This window comes from Stegodyphus dumicola, chromosome 3 (genome assembly GCF_044657685.1).
Source record: "Stegodyphus dumicola isolate Sdum_Otavi_A_Nest chromosome 3, ASM4465768v1".
Taxonomy (NCBI): domain Eukaryota; kingdom Metazoa; phylum Arthropoda; class Arachnida; order Araneae; family Eresidae; genus Stegodyphus; species Stegodyphus dumicola.
In genome coordinates, this window is record NC_140770.1 from 165,227,898 (window position 1) to 165,243,066 (window position 15,169).

The following is a 15,169-nucleotide window of genomic DNA, read 5'->3' on the forward strand; positions in this document are numbered from 1 at the left end:
TCGAGGTAGGCCGTCTTGACCGCCTAAACCCGGTCATAACGCTCAGAGGGTTAAAAAAACAGCAGACATTCAGCCAGCGTGTGCGATAAACGCGCCAAAATTGGCAGCGCGTTCATTCCCTCGCCAAGAGAGAAAAGTTGGTGATTCAGCCTGGTTTAGAGGAGCCTTACCCGTTTGGCAAACCTACAGGCTGACGGGGAGAGAATAATTTTCCCCGGCAGTCAAGTGGAACTACTTCAACAAATGTGTGCGTCTCTGCTTCGCCGAGATATGTGAACTTGTGTACTCGCATCTGTACTGTGCTCTGAATTTCTTAAGCCGTTATAATGTACCCGGCAACTGTTACTTTTCCTTATTAAATTTGATTATTAATTGTAACATGTCTATCTTAACTAAGATTTCGGCTTTCTTAGTTAATGTTAGGGATATTTTCTTATGCACGTGTTACTCACACGTACATCATTGGTGACCCTGTCCCTCGCTCCTTCTGTTTCGATCCCTAATGACTATTTGTCTCAATCTTTGTTAAAAAACTAAAAATATGCCTTATTTTGATGCCAATGCTCTTCCTTATGACTGATAAAGGCTCCACCCTATTTATTTCCTCCTCATTTTATCGTACGGATTACACGTGGTTTATCACACTTAAGGAGGATTTACAGGTATGTGGTCAAATTTTTTTAATTAACTGTAATTGGTCTTAATTATGTTTTTGTGATATGTTTTGCTCTAAAATTATAGTTTTAATTTAATTATTGATTGTTTAAAATTGATCTTTGGGTAATATTTGTGCTCACACTTTTATTGAGATATTGAATGTCTTCATTATTTTATTCTAAATTGATACTGTTTTGATAAGGTATAGAGCAAAACATTAAGTTTACGATTTACGATATATTTATAATTGGCAACCATGCCAGGATCGGAAGGCCAAACCAACGAGGAATCGAATATGGCGGTTCAGGAGCCACAAATCTCACACGTGGCAGTTAAAATTCCCCCTTTATGGAAAAATAATGTTAAACTTTGGTTTATTCAAGTTGAAAGTAACTTTGCTTTAGCGGAGATTAGTAGCGATAGTACAAAATACAACCACGTGGTTTCTTCGATAGACCCTGAAACTCTTTCCGCAGTATCAGATATTTTATTTAATTCCCCAGCGACGGCTAAATATGATTCCCTTAAAGCTAGGTTAATAGTAGAATTCTCAGATTCGGAAAGCGAGCAAATACGCAGACTTATTTCTGAATTGCATTTAGGGGACGACAAACCATCTCACTTATTGAGAAAAATGAGAGAATTAGGTGGAAACTGTATAACTGACGAATTTTTAAAATCATTATGGCTGCAAAGGTTACCTTCCGAGGTGCATGCTATTTTATCAATAAGTTCGGAATCCTTAGACAATTTAGCAAAAATGGCTGATAAGATAGCTGAAGTGCGCACGCCAACGAACAACAGCGTGTTCGCAGTCCAGGCAGCTTCGGCGAGTTCCCCCAGAAACCCTAACGATTCTGGTGCCCCCCTCGAGGAGCTTAAGGCCTTAAGGAGTGAAATCTCTGCCCTAAGTAAACAAGTCGAGCGACTCTCGCGCGGAAAAACGAGGAATAATTTCCCCCGGGATCAACATAACAAAGCACGTAGTTTTTCGCGTGGGCATTCCCGAGAGCGTGTGAACAATTATTGTTATTTTCATTCGCGATTCGGTAATAATGCACGAAAATGTCGAGCACCTTGTTCCTTTTCTCAGAACACTACGGCCCAGGAAAACTAGTAGTAGCGGCTGTCGATCGAAATTCATCGGCAGTCGCGCATTCATGTCGTTTACATGTTTACGATAACAGATTAAATTTAAACTTTTTGATCGATTCGGGCTCGGATGTTTCATGTGTGACACCGACTTCTAAGTTTAAGAAAATGCATCCTGATTCGCTTCAATTATTTGCCGCGAATAATTCCAGAATTTCTACGTATGGAACAAAATTGTTAACTGTGAATTTAGGACTTAGACGAAACTTTTCTTGGAAGTTTTTAATCGCCGATGTACCAGTGCCTATAATAGGAGCCGACTTTTTAAGGCATTTTGATCTTTTAATCGATTTAAAACGAGGTAGGCTTATCGATAATACTACGAAATTAACTCGTATTGGTTCTCTTTCCGATTCTAGAAATTATTTTTCGGTAAAGTTAATATCTGGTGATTCACCATATCACAGAATTTTGAAAGACTTTCCGGAAGTACTGAGGTTAAAATCCGATTCGGGTAGAGTAAAGCATAGTACGGTTCATTACATCGAAACAAACGGTCCTCCTGTGCACAGTAAACCGCGTAGGTTAAGCCCTAAGTTATACGAAGCAGTAAAAAAAGAATTTCAATTTATGATAGATCAAGGTATTTGTAGACCATCAAAATCAGCATGGTCATCACCTCTTCATGTAGTTTCTAAAAGTTCGGGCGACATACGGCCAGTAGGAGACTACCGAAAACTAAACGCGTACACCGAACCCGACAGATACCCTATCCCGCATTTACAAGACTTTAATAGTACGCTTAGCGGAAAGACAATTTTTTCAAAAATTGATATCGTTCGGGCATATCATCATATACCAGTCCATACAGATCATATACCGAAAACGGCAGTTTGCACCCCATTTGGTCTTTTCGAATTTCCGTTTTTAAATTTCGGACTGTGCGGAGCAGTTCAAACCTTTCAAAGGTTTATGAACGAAATTCTTGGAGATCTAAAATTCGCCTACGTCTACTTAGATGATATTTTGATATTTAGTAATACGGAAGATGAGCATAAATCTCACCTACGTACTGTTTTTGAAAGATTAACTTCATATGGATTGACAATTAACGCTTCGAAATGTGTTTTCGGCGTTCCGGAAATATCTTTTTTAGGCCATATAATCAATAAAGATGGTACCAAGCCTCTGACGAACAAAGTGGAACCGATACTTAACTACCCACTTCCTAAAACGGTAAAAGATTTGCAGAGATTTTTAGGATTTTTAAATTTTTACCGTCGATTTTTACCCAACGTAGCCCAGAATCAAATACCATTTAACTTCGTATTTAAAAAGGGCTAAGAAAAATGATAAGACAATCCTGAATTTGTCTGAGGAAGCGCGGAGTGAATTTCAAAAGTGCAAACAGCTAATCGCTAATGCTGTTCTTTTGGCACACCCGAAGAAAGATGCCCAGTTGGTTTTACAGGTTGATGCGTCAGACTTCGCGATCGGTGGAACGCTATCACAAATAGTTGATAGAAATTTACAGCCTCTCGCATTTTTCTCACGAAAGCTTTCGCAGGCGGAAAGGAACTATAGTGCGTATGATCGAGAGCTATTGGCAGCTTATACTGCTATTAGGCATTTTAAGCATATGTTGGAAGCACGGAACTTTTCTTTAATCACCGATCACAAACCGCTCACGTATGCATTCCGACAGCGTTTGGATAAGTGTTCACCTCGTCAGGCTAGGCAGTTAGACTTTATCTCACAATTCACCACTGAAATTCGCCATATAAAAGGTTCGGAGAATATCGCTGCCGACGTACTTTCGCGTATAGAAGCAATAAGCATGCCTAACCCTATCGACTATGAGGAAATCGCTAAAATGCAAGAAATCGACCCAGAATTACAAACATTGCTTAAAGAGTCAAAAGTTCTACATCTCAAAAAAGTTACCTTATCGAATTGTAGCTTACCGATATATTGCGATGTGTCAACAGGTAACGCCCGTCCTTACATTCCTCCGGCATTCCGTGAGAAAGTTTTTGCCACCTTGCACAATTTGTCTCACCCCGGCATTCGCGCATCAACAAAGTTAGTATGTTCACGGTTTGTTTGGTCTTCCATCCACAAAGATTGCGCGAAATGGGCACGGCAGTGCATTCCGTGCCAGAAAGCAAAAGTAAGCAGGCATACTAGAACCCCGTTAATGAAGTTTCCAGACCAATCACAGAGGTTTGATCACGTCCACCTTGACCTTGTTGGTCCCCTACCTCCTTCTCAAAATAATTATTACTATCTAACTATGATAGATAGATTTACTAGATGGGCCGAAGCAGTACCCATACCAGACATAACAGCACGCACAGTAGCACAGGCTTTCTATGACCACTGGATTACTCGATTTGGTTGTCCGACTGTTATTACTACCGACCAAGGGCGACAGTTTCAAGGCGGCTTATTTCGAGCCCTTTCCCAATTATTGGGAATCAAGAGGATCAGGACGTCTCCGTACCACCCACAGGCGAATGGACTGATCGAGGAATTCCACCGTCCTTTGAAAGCTGCCTTAAAAGCGCACGATACCAGTGACTGGGTGGCTGCCCTTCCAACGCTGCTGATGGGTTTCCGCGCCGCTCTCAAAGAGGACATAGGAGCAACCACTTCTGAACTGGTGTATGGAAAGACTATCCGTCTCCCAGGTGAATTTTTCAATCCGACACCTCCGGATGCGTCCCCCAAACAGTTTGTGGAGGATTTAAAATCTCACTTTGCCAGTGTCCGCCCGACCACGACTTCTAGCCACGGCCAGCGAACATGTTTCATTCATCCACGCCTTCACAAGTCCACATATGTGTTTGTTCGACACGACGGAGTTAGAAAACCACTTCAAACTCCTTATGATGGACCATTTAAGGTGCTAGAAAGACAAGATAAAACGTTTGATCTCGAAATAAAAGGGACTAAGCAAACGATCTCCATAGATAGACTGAAACCCGCTTTTGTAACCATGGACTCTTCTCAAGTTGCTTCCAAGAGTGTGAAAAAAACTGCGGACATTTGTATCACCCGTTCTGGACGATTAATCCGACCCCCGCATCGGTATGTCACATTTCGTTGACACTGCGGAGGGAGTATGCAGCGGCAGCGCCAAACAGGCGATACGGACTTAAAAACTGTACAGAAAAGCGCCAATTGGCGAAACAGTAAACCCGTTTGGCAAACCTACAGGCTGACGGGGAGAGAATAATTTTCCCCGGCAGTCAAGTGGAACTACTTCAACAAATGTGTGCGTCTCTGCTTCGCCGAGATATGTGAACTTGTGTACTCGCATCTGTACTGTGCTCTGAATTTCTTAAGCCGTTATAATGCACCCGGCAACTGTTACTTTTCCTTATTAAATTTGATTATTAATTGTAACATGTCTATCTTAACTAAGATTTCGGCTTTCCTAGTTAATGTTAGGGATATTTTCTTATGCACGTGTTACTCACACGTACATCAAATGTCTTTAAAGCTAATATAGATAAATCTATTAATATTATTTATACAATTTTTTGAAAACAGATTTAACACAGATGAGCAATAATAAAAGCATCATTTACTTATTGTCCAAATAAACAAGGTTTTTACAGTCCCATATTTTGTATGAAACCCACAAACTATAATTGTCAATTTATTCTTTTTTACAAAGGGTATTAAAAACATATGACTTATATGGTCATTATTCGCTTGAAAATACTGGTAAAGAATTTTGTATCAATTAAAAATTTTAGAAACGTATGAAAGTTTAATCATATAGTTTTCTGAAAATACTGTCATAAAATAACTAAAACAGAATATAAGTTTAAAAACAAAATATTCACACTGCAGCTTTTGAAAGTTTTTTTGAAACATCTCAGTTCTTAAAATTAGAATTAAATAAGAAACAATAGTTCCTGAAAAATATTTAAATTTAGTGATTACAACATGTATCAGTTACATTTTATTAGTCTACTGAAATCATTTTTTGCAAATGAAATCAAAAAAAGTTATTACAACTTGCTTTAAATAATATATTTATATATTGCATGGGATTGAAAATAAAAGGAGAAGGGAAGGGGGTAAGAAAAGAATATGTGGTCAAGCAGACAACTTTCATAAACTATTTATAGAATGCTATACATAAATACACTTATAAAGAAAAATTAAGAAATTTTCTATTATTTTTAAAAATTTAAGAAAAACATATGCATATTAAGCTTAAATAATCAAAGAAATCAATTTTTATTTAATAGAAAATAAAATTACATCAAGGCACATTGGCATACAGTTTTGTAAGACATATATATCCAAATACAAGTATAGGTAATAACATATAACTGGCTAATGACTACTTAACAAATATGCTTGAATCAATTTACTTCAATTACTTTTGATTCATCTCTACAAAATCAACTGCAAAATAGTCTTCCTTATATACATTATGAACAAGGTTGTAATTTTATGGAAAAATGTCACAAAAAGGCACATAAATATGATTTAGTAGTAGAACCAATATAATAGTAAATACTGCATTGGCCATTTAAAAATATGGAAAGATAATTATCACACTGAGATGTATATTCATAAACTGAGAAAAAGATTAGACTATTTTTGCAAGCACTACCAATCAAGTTTGTGTACTTACTATAGGCACTCATAAATTTTATCCAAGTAAAATAATAATAAAAAAATGTTATTCCTAACATTTGTAATAACCAATTTAAAAAAAAATAATTACTACTGTTTTCTAAACTCCACATCTTTTATTGGAGTTGACATTTTCTGATGCAACAAATTGAGAAAAGTAAATAAAAGAAGACTCGTTTTTATATGTAAGTAAGGTCTTACATTTAAATGCACTTTTCTTGAATTTCTAATTTAAATACTTTAAGACAGGGAAAACAATGTATCAAAGCAGAAAAAAGCTTTAAAAATTTCAAGTGTAATTTGATTTTTAAAACAGTCAAAAGTAGGTGTATACTATAGAAGTATTACTATATGTATACTATCAAATATTGTATACTGACTTGTTGTGTTTAATGCTTATAGCAACATTTCATGATATATTTATAACTACTCATAAAATAATACTGAGCTTATATATTTCAAATTTTTATTTTACCTAAAAAAGGTTTTAAAAGAAGAAATGATATGAATATAATAATTACAAAATTTCTTTTCAAATAAATTGACTATTTCAATATTTTAAATATTTTTAACACCTCTACATATAAATGTTAGATACTGCTTTTCATTAATTAATTTTAGCATAAAAAGGCAAGAGATTTTTCTTTTAAAATTACCCCTAATATAAAATAAAAGCAAAGTTAACAATTCCTTCAAAAGCATGCATACTTTCATAATGTAAGAGTAGAACATATAAAATGTTCTACTATTATTTTAAGCTGTACCTATTGTGAAATTTAGTTTCAAATAAAGTGTTTCATCTTTATTTAAATACTTCAGAATACTTAAATAAAAGAAAAAAGTAAAAGAGGAAAACAATTGTTTATCTTAAGTTACGTATTTTTCAAGAAACAAAACTTTTTTCGTTCCTTTCATTGATTTAAGCATACAGCCACATATAATTTGTTATTTATCACAAAATTAACATTTTTCTATATTTATCGTTTGATTTTTTTAAACATTAATGGCACTTTAATGGCACATGTAAATAAATAAAATAAAATAAAAAAAAAAAATACAGTTAACAGTTTTATGTATGTTCACAAAGAAACACAAACAGCAAAACAAAATTATTCTTGGAATGAAAAATAAAAATAAACCATTTTATGATTAACAATAAATTATTCCATATCTTCTGCTACATAAAACTTCAAAGAGTTAATAAATTTACCAGAAAATAATATTTCTCATTAGTTTCATATTCAAACTTGGATTAACATTATACATTAGTTAAAATAAATTCTTTAACAATTTTGCAACGAACATATGAATTTATTTCAAAACAATATACTTCACTTTCATCTAGATTCTAAATAATTTCAATAAAGATTACTTGGACTGCTCAAGTAAATTAGGACAGAGACGAGTCTTTCTTTTCATAATATTTGCCAAAAATTACACATATTCCTGATGTGAATACTTAAACAATACATAAAATATAAGCAAAATATCTATATTAATGCTTTTTTACATTTCCAAAAATTATTACAAAAACATGTAATTGAAAATATTTTAATAGCATGCCTACCTAACCTAGGTAGTGAACCTCATTCACGTATTTATTACTCCTACCTCAATTGTTATGAGGTAGGAGAACAAGCAAAGAGCACCCAGATGTAACAAAGAGGTAATTTGTTGAAGGGTTTTTAGTTGATTAAAAAAAACCATGCCTACTGGTCACTTAGCCATCTTATCACTTATTACTGAAAACACTGCCCAAGGCAATCAATTTACATCTATAAGAATGGGAAACTTCAATCCCAACTTTGATGCAGAACATCTGAGGAACAGATCGAGAATCTCCCATCTCTATTCTTCTACCTCTCGAGAGGACCAAGACTGGATTTTGGTCTGTTTTTTAATAACATAATATGAAATGAATAATGACTTTTAATTCACTGAATTATTCCTTTTCAAAAGATTTTCTCTCAAACTAATGAGAAAATTAATGTCTAATAGCATCAATATCTATGCAGAAAATACATTATATGGATATCATATTAATCACAATTTACAGTGCTCTACACATTGCCATGTTGACCATGAATGTTGGTTACTATTAGAGCTATGAAAGTTGGCAGATCGCCCTTCTTCCCCCCCCTCCCCAATAGTTGTGCCAATGGTTCCTGTGAAGTTCTGAGCCACACTTCTATCTGCAACTCGATAAAACATTTGTGTCAGTCTCTACAAAATCCACCAAACAGCCACTGTTGTGAAAGTATTTGATCCATTTTGTTTCTGCACTTCATAAAAAGGTTTTCATCAATTTCTACTATGTTGTTCAGCCCTCTGATTTTACCTCAAGCTTTAGAGTGCTATAAGTACAAACATTTCACAAGTGACTGTTTCAATCTATCACTCTTTTGTAAGCTACATCCAGCTGTTTTCCTCATTCCGCAGCAGTTCATTTTTTCAACCAGTTCTAAAAGAACTAAAGAGTAATCACATAATCATTTTTCTTTCACAATGCAAGGAAAAAATACAGCAGTAATGATTAATTTATATCCTTTTTTCATAAAACAAAAGAAGGGTGGCTTATCGAGAATCACTTGGGGTTACTTCAAGCAAAATCAGAGATATTATGATTGCTATGTGATATCCTATTTATCCATAACTGGTATTAAATTAGGCTATTTGATAACAGTTTCACGATCAACAGGATAATAAAGAAGTGATCAATTTACATGCAGAGATGCCAAACACCTAGGCATTCTCAGAAGGGAGAGAACTCATCTACTAGAATGATTTTTTTAGATAGTAAAAATAAATTAATAACATTTTAACAATTTAAATATAGATATTATACTAAAACTACCAACTTCTTATATGGAAAGTTTTTGTAAACTTTAATACTTATCTGAAAAGCGTTTCGTTTGATAACTAAGCCAATCTCTTTGTATTCTAGGGATGATTTACAGTTCCTGATCAATATATTTCAAAAAGGGTCCTTGAATGCAAAGGACTGATGTTACAGATACAAGCAGCCTTAAAACTAAAAGATATCTGAATATTATCATAAAATTTGCAGTCAGCTTAATAATCAAGATCATCAAAGTAAGTACAGTCGATACTTGTATAATGATTGCATTGAACTTGTAACAACCTCTATTACAACTGGTGCAAGATATCAAAACATTTCCCTGTTTACGTTATATTTTATATTCCAGTGCAGAATCTAAATTTGCTTTCTTCTTAGTTTTTCCTAAGATCTAAACACATCCTTAAATATGTATTTGACTTTTACCTTTGCATGGTTACAGCTGATGCATAGATGAAGAAAATAATGAAATATGCTTTTGAAGAAATTTAATACAGATCAGAGTGGAATCCTTTTTAAAGTGACACCTGGTAGATTTCAGTTTTTAAAGATGATGTCAAAGTGGACAGAACAAAACAATGCAGTATCAAATACTGAAACTTCCACTTTTAATGATTGATAAATCCAGAAATGTTAGAAATTCAAAAACTATTAAAACACCACCAATAATCTATCAACATAATACACAGATAATGGCAAACATTTTTTAGGAATAACTGCATTATTAGAAGAGAAAAATGACAAATAATAATAATAAAAAAAGTTGCTCATAATTCCTACTTGTCCCAAAACCAATTAATTATTACAGTAAACTACATGGCACCAAATGTTATGACTTTTTTCACCCTTTTGATAAAGAGATCAATTTGAATTAATTAAAAGTTAAAAAGTTAACATAAACTGTTTTTTTAATAAAATTTATGACTGAATATTCTTATAGCATTCCCCCTCTTCAAAACAGTACGGAATGCAGTTATCCGGGGGGGGGGGTGAGGGAATATTAAACACTGCTTTCAAATTCTATCTAGAGAATTTTCCTTTAATATTTTAATGTCCAAGCAACTGATGAAAGAACATGAAATCCATTTTCCCCACAGTGACCCATTTTTATGCATTTTCTCTTTCAGGCATTATAACAAGCATCAACTGTACATTATCCATATCATCACATCTGAAATGTTTTCTATATTATATATTTAGAGGATTTCTTTAACTACATTTTGTCTCTGCATCAGGACTATTAAATTAAAAGAATTCCTTTTTCTAGTAAGTAAAGCAAGAGATTAAAGAAAGTACATAAGCACTTTTTACCCACTCTTATTATGTGTGACCATTTGAAATTATTTTGTAAACAGGAATATTGTCAAGCAATAAGAAAAACTGCATTCCTGTTTTACACTAATATCAGAACACATTATTTTATATTCTTCTCCTATCTTTTTCTATTAAGCAGTCATTTAATTTCATAGTAAGAAATACTGTAACATATTTTCACAACCTCACAAATGCTGCGCTTCAAAATACACAGCTTTATGATTAAATGCCATAACAGGGGGAAAAAATGTATATACTATATCAGAGGATGAACACTAGCTTCATTCTACAAAATCATTTATAACTGGGTAAACGGAAAAGAATATGCAATGAAAAATTAAGAGAGAAGGAGAGTTTTAATGATCTAAACCGTCACCAATGTTCAATGTAAACTCATTATTATTTCTGTAGCATCTGTATAAATACATACAGTAATAACTTAGACAGCAATGTTTATATGCAGTGTAAATATCTGATATTTATTCTTTAGCGCTTATGTTTTAATGAAATAATCAAGTGCAAAATTATCACAATAATAGCTCAACAATCAGGTATTCAATTAACTGGAAAATATAGGAATTTTAGGGTAAATAAAATTACCCTCATTTAAGTAAATGAGAGATTTGTAACATCATTTAAGGTCATTATGTTATTAGTACATTGTTACCAAATAGTGTGATTTAATGCAAAAAATGGAGAAGAATGATGTTGCAACACAATCATAAGAATTTCACCTTAGTTTTATGTAAACCTAATTAATTCTTGATAAGATAGTTTAATTTTTGTAAAAAAAGGATGTAAGTTCTGTTTTTCATTGCGTTTTGAAAAATGATTAATATTTATGAGACAATATGAAATAAGGTAGCTTCTAAGTTACAGGATCTTGGCATCAAAAAAGGCACGATGTGCGACTTTACTTGAAAATGGTTAAACAATGGTGATTCAAGGTGAAAAACAGCAATAAGCAATTTAAGTTTTTATATGCTTCATCCTCATAATTTGCATCTGCTTATGCAAAGAGCAATCTGTTCCATTAAACTCACGCCAGAATGCCTGGCTCAAATTTGGTGACATTTTCCCCAACTTTCATATTCTGCAGGATTTCCTAATTAGATAAGATGTTTTATGCATGTTTAAGGTTTACAAAATATGTAGGTGTTCACATCTGAAATGCATTTTCTTGCTCCAAAATCTTATATAATTTTAAATGTATGCTTGTTTGATTGTCAAGTTGATAACAAATAAGATGACTTTTTTATAATTTTAGACTGGAAATTTCTTACATTCATTTTGCTTTTGTACCCAGTTCCAATTTTTATATGCTCAACTATCCGGAATTTTTGTATATCCAGAATTCGGCATTTCCCAAGCCTTTTGGATGTTTGAGCTTTTACTGTATCATTTTAATGAATCACAGAGGCACATAAGTTGCAATGCAAAGTCCACTGGCACTCTTTTACTCTTCACAAAAAGTAAATATAACAGCAAACACTTTCAACTGATAAAAACATCACTATTTTTTGCTTGGCACAAAAAATAAACATGGTTTTATGTTAAACATGTGGCTAACAGATTTTATTTCTTATGAATAAATCACATACTTTGGAGAAGATACGATATACTAAGAAGTCACATAGTAATCACTGATATCAGGTTACAGTTGGAAAACTGTTATATACAGTAAAAATTATTGATCTTGTCAATGTAATCAATCCTTTGCTTGGTTCCTTATGTAGCATTTTTATAACTTCTATTCAATCTTCTCTACCCTTATTACATTTTTATATCCGTGCATGTACATAATTATACACATATAATGAAGGCATATTAAACTATCTTTTATACAATAAGAAATATGTTCATTGCAACATAAAAAATAACAGTTTTTTTTTTTTTTTTTTTTTTTTTTTAATTTTTGTTACAAGAGAAAGACTTGGTAATAATAATACATTGCCCATTTTCTCAAAATCCCACTTTATATTCTAATTAAAGTGGAAAAATTTATAACAATAAAACAGCAAAATAATATATTTGCAATTTTCAGATGTGTAACAGAGTTCATCAAAATTTTTATCGCAAATTCTACAGAAAAAGTGAATTTCAAATATTTCAAAACAATGCAATAAAAAATTTTCTGAAACTTCTATAATTTTTAAAGAAACAAATTACCATTTTGAAAAATGAGTAACAATAAATTTAATGCATTTTTATCAGAAATAAAAAGTACTGTTAATATCATTACTAGAAAAAAATTTAATTTCTCATTTACAAAAAGAAATTAAAATCAGCCATTTTTAACATTTAACAACAAAACATTTTATGGGAACAAATCAAATGTTCCTTTCAATACAGGTCATGCATTTTTATTCACTCAATAATAATGTGATGTTGAAACTTATATGTAAAACCAAATCACTATACATATATTTTTAATTTTTAGATACCCTAAATAATAAAAAACACAAATTCTATTTCAAAGCACATACAAAGAATGATTATACTGATAAACTCAGCTTGCAATCAGGTGACAGATAAGAAAGATAAGCCCAGTTTAATAATGCAATAATAGTATACTAATATACATTAATTAACACACTACCTCTTTTGTTCAATTTACTGATCTATCAAACAAACTCTTAAAATGCTTCATTATTATTTTTAAAAAATATTACAGAAAACAAACATGAAAAATATTTTAAACAAATTCCTATTCTTTTTAGTAATGATATAAATGCAGTTATACTTCTTTTATAATAATTTAGACCATACTGAAGTTATAATAATTTTAATTTCTTTAATATAACACACTTATTTACCTGAAGTTTGGCAATTCAGAGAACTGCTCTTATAAAAAAGTAAAAAAAATTTTTTTTTTAATAATAGCACTTTTCCTCCCTTAATTTATTATACTTTTTTTATCTAAACTGTGGATATCCCGGAGGAGGTCGTGCCATGGGATAACGTGGATATGGAGAACAATATGTAAAAGGTGCAGCAGGCTGCTGCATATTAGGAATAGGTGGCTGCATATTAGGAACATACATAGGATATGGTGCATTCACAGAACTTTGCATAGGTGGCTGAGGTGCCGATCGGGCAGGCACAGGGGATCTATTCTGATTCACACTCGCAGGCAGGTGTGGAAGCCATGGAGACTGAGGTACAGGTGGTGGAGGTGGTTTCCGCAATTTTTGTGGTTTTGAGGGTTGAAATGAAGCACCACCTCTATCTTGTTGCAATATTGAAGCCAGTTTTTCAGCTTTGATTCTACGCAGATGGGCAACTTTACGAAGTTCCAAATACTTTTCTAAAAAGTCCTCCACAGACATTTCACTTTTTAGGAAAAATTCAACAGCTTCCTGAAATTGGAAAAATATTTATACACAGATTAATAATTTTTTCCCAAAAAACTGACACATTACCTACACTATCAATAATATATCAAGTTTCATCACTGCTAACCTTAAATCATTAAAAAGTGAGAGATTCTCTTGAAAAAATTATATTTTCACAATGTGCGGTAGCACCATTGCAAAAGAATTACAATTTGGTCTAAATTCACTTTATAATGCATGATTCAGATTACTGAACTATTACATTGTTATTCTGATATAGCATATACAGTACAAAGTCCGTAATCCAGACGTCCATTATACGGAATGATCTATAATCCTGACCAAAAAAGCCGCAAACATTTTTTTGTATGCTTTACGGATGCACCCTGTACTTCCACAGTCATAACACCTTGGTTCTTTGTTAGAACTTGAATAACCCTTATTCATCATATCTGGAATGCGGATTTTCTAATAAATTTGTAATTTCTCTTTGAATTCAAAAATAGTTTCACACCCATACAAAATAATTTTGTTACTATACTGATCCGGTATCCCATTGATTACATAATCAAGAATTGGTGAATCATCAACAGAGCTGCGACTGGCTACTTCACGCATGCCAATTAAGTATTCCGAAAGAGATTCACCAGGTTTTAAGTGTCATTTGAGTCCAGACATAGTCTAAATAAACAGCATTTTTTTTTTCTACTTAGCACAATATTACTTGCGTAATCAAAGCACCTTGGTTTAATGATTTGTTTCTCTAACCATTCCGAAATCTGTTTATCAATTTCATACTGCTCTGCGGGAGGGACGTAGCTGCGCGCAATGAACTGGAAGTTGATCTGTCAGCACTATCCTCATCTTCAGGGCAGATGTTTTTCTTTTATTCAGTTTATAATTCCTTACTAAATGTAGTATTTCATCTCGATGTACACCGTATTTGATATGATTTAAATCAATTTCCTCATCATTATAAATATCACGAATACACATCAAATAGTTTTCTGATTGCAATTTTCTAATTTCGACTATGGGTAATGTATGCTTTATGCATGCGCGCGTTGAAAGAAATGTTTAATAAAGTAAACAAAGAAATATTAAGCTTTTTTTTTTAAAATTTGATACCCTTTAGATCATTATTGCTCTTTATTTCATAAATTATGGTTTCATATTCTTAATTGTATAATTTCCGCATGCCATCTTGCCAAATTTAAACTGATGATCTATAATTCGGAAAAACCCCTAATCCGAA

The 15,169-nt window shown here is 32.8% G+C and overlaps 1 protein-coding gene across 2 annotated transcripts in view; it reads right to left on the reverse strand.

Annotated features, from left to right (window-relative positions):
- Positions 1-5,984: 5,984 nt before the first annotated feature.
- Positions 5,985-15,169, reverse strand: part of LOC118180374 (vacuolar protein sorting-associated protein 37C-like) — a 73,924-nt gene continuing 64,739 nt past the window's right edge. For both annotated transcript variants that reach the window (XM_085813579.1, XM_085813578.1), the window contains exon 5: positions 5,985-13,938. In XM_085813579.1, the coding sequence (XP_085669705.1) occupies positions 13,495-13,938 (444 nt within the window). In that variant the 3' untranslated portion in view covers positions 5,985-13,494. The remainder of the gene's footprint in view (positions 13,939-15,169) is intronic.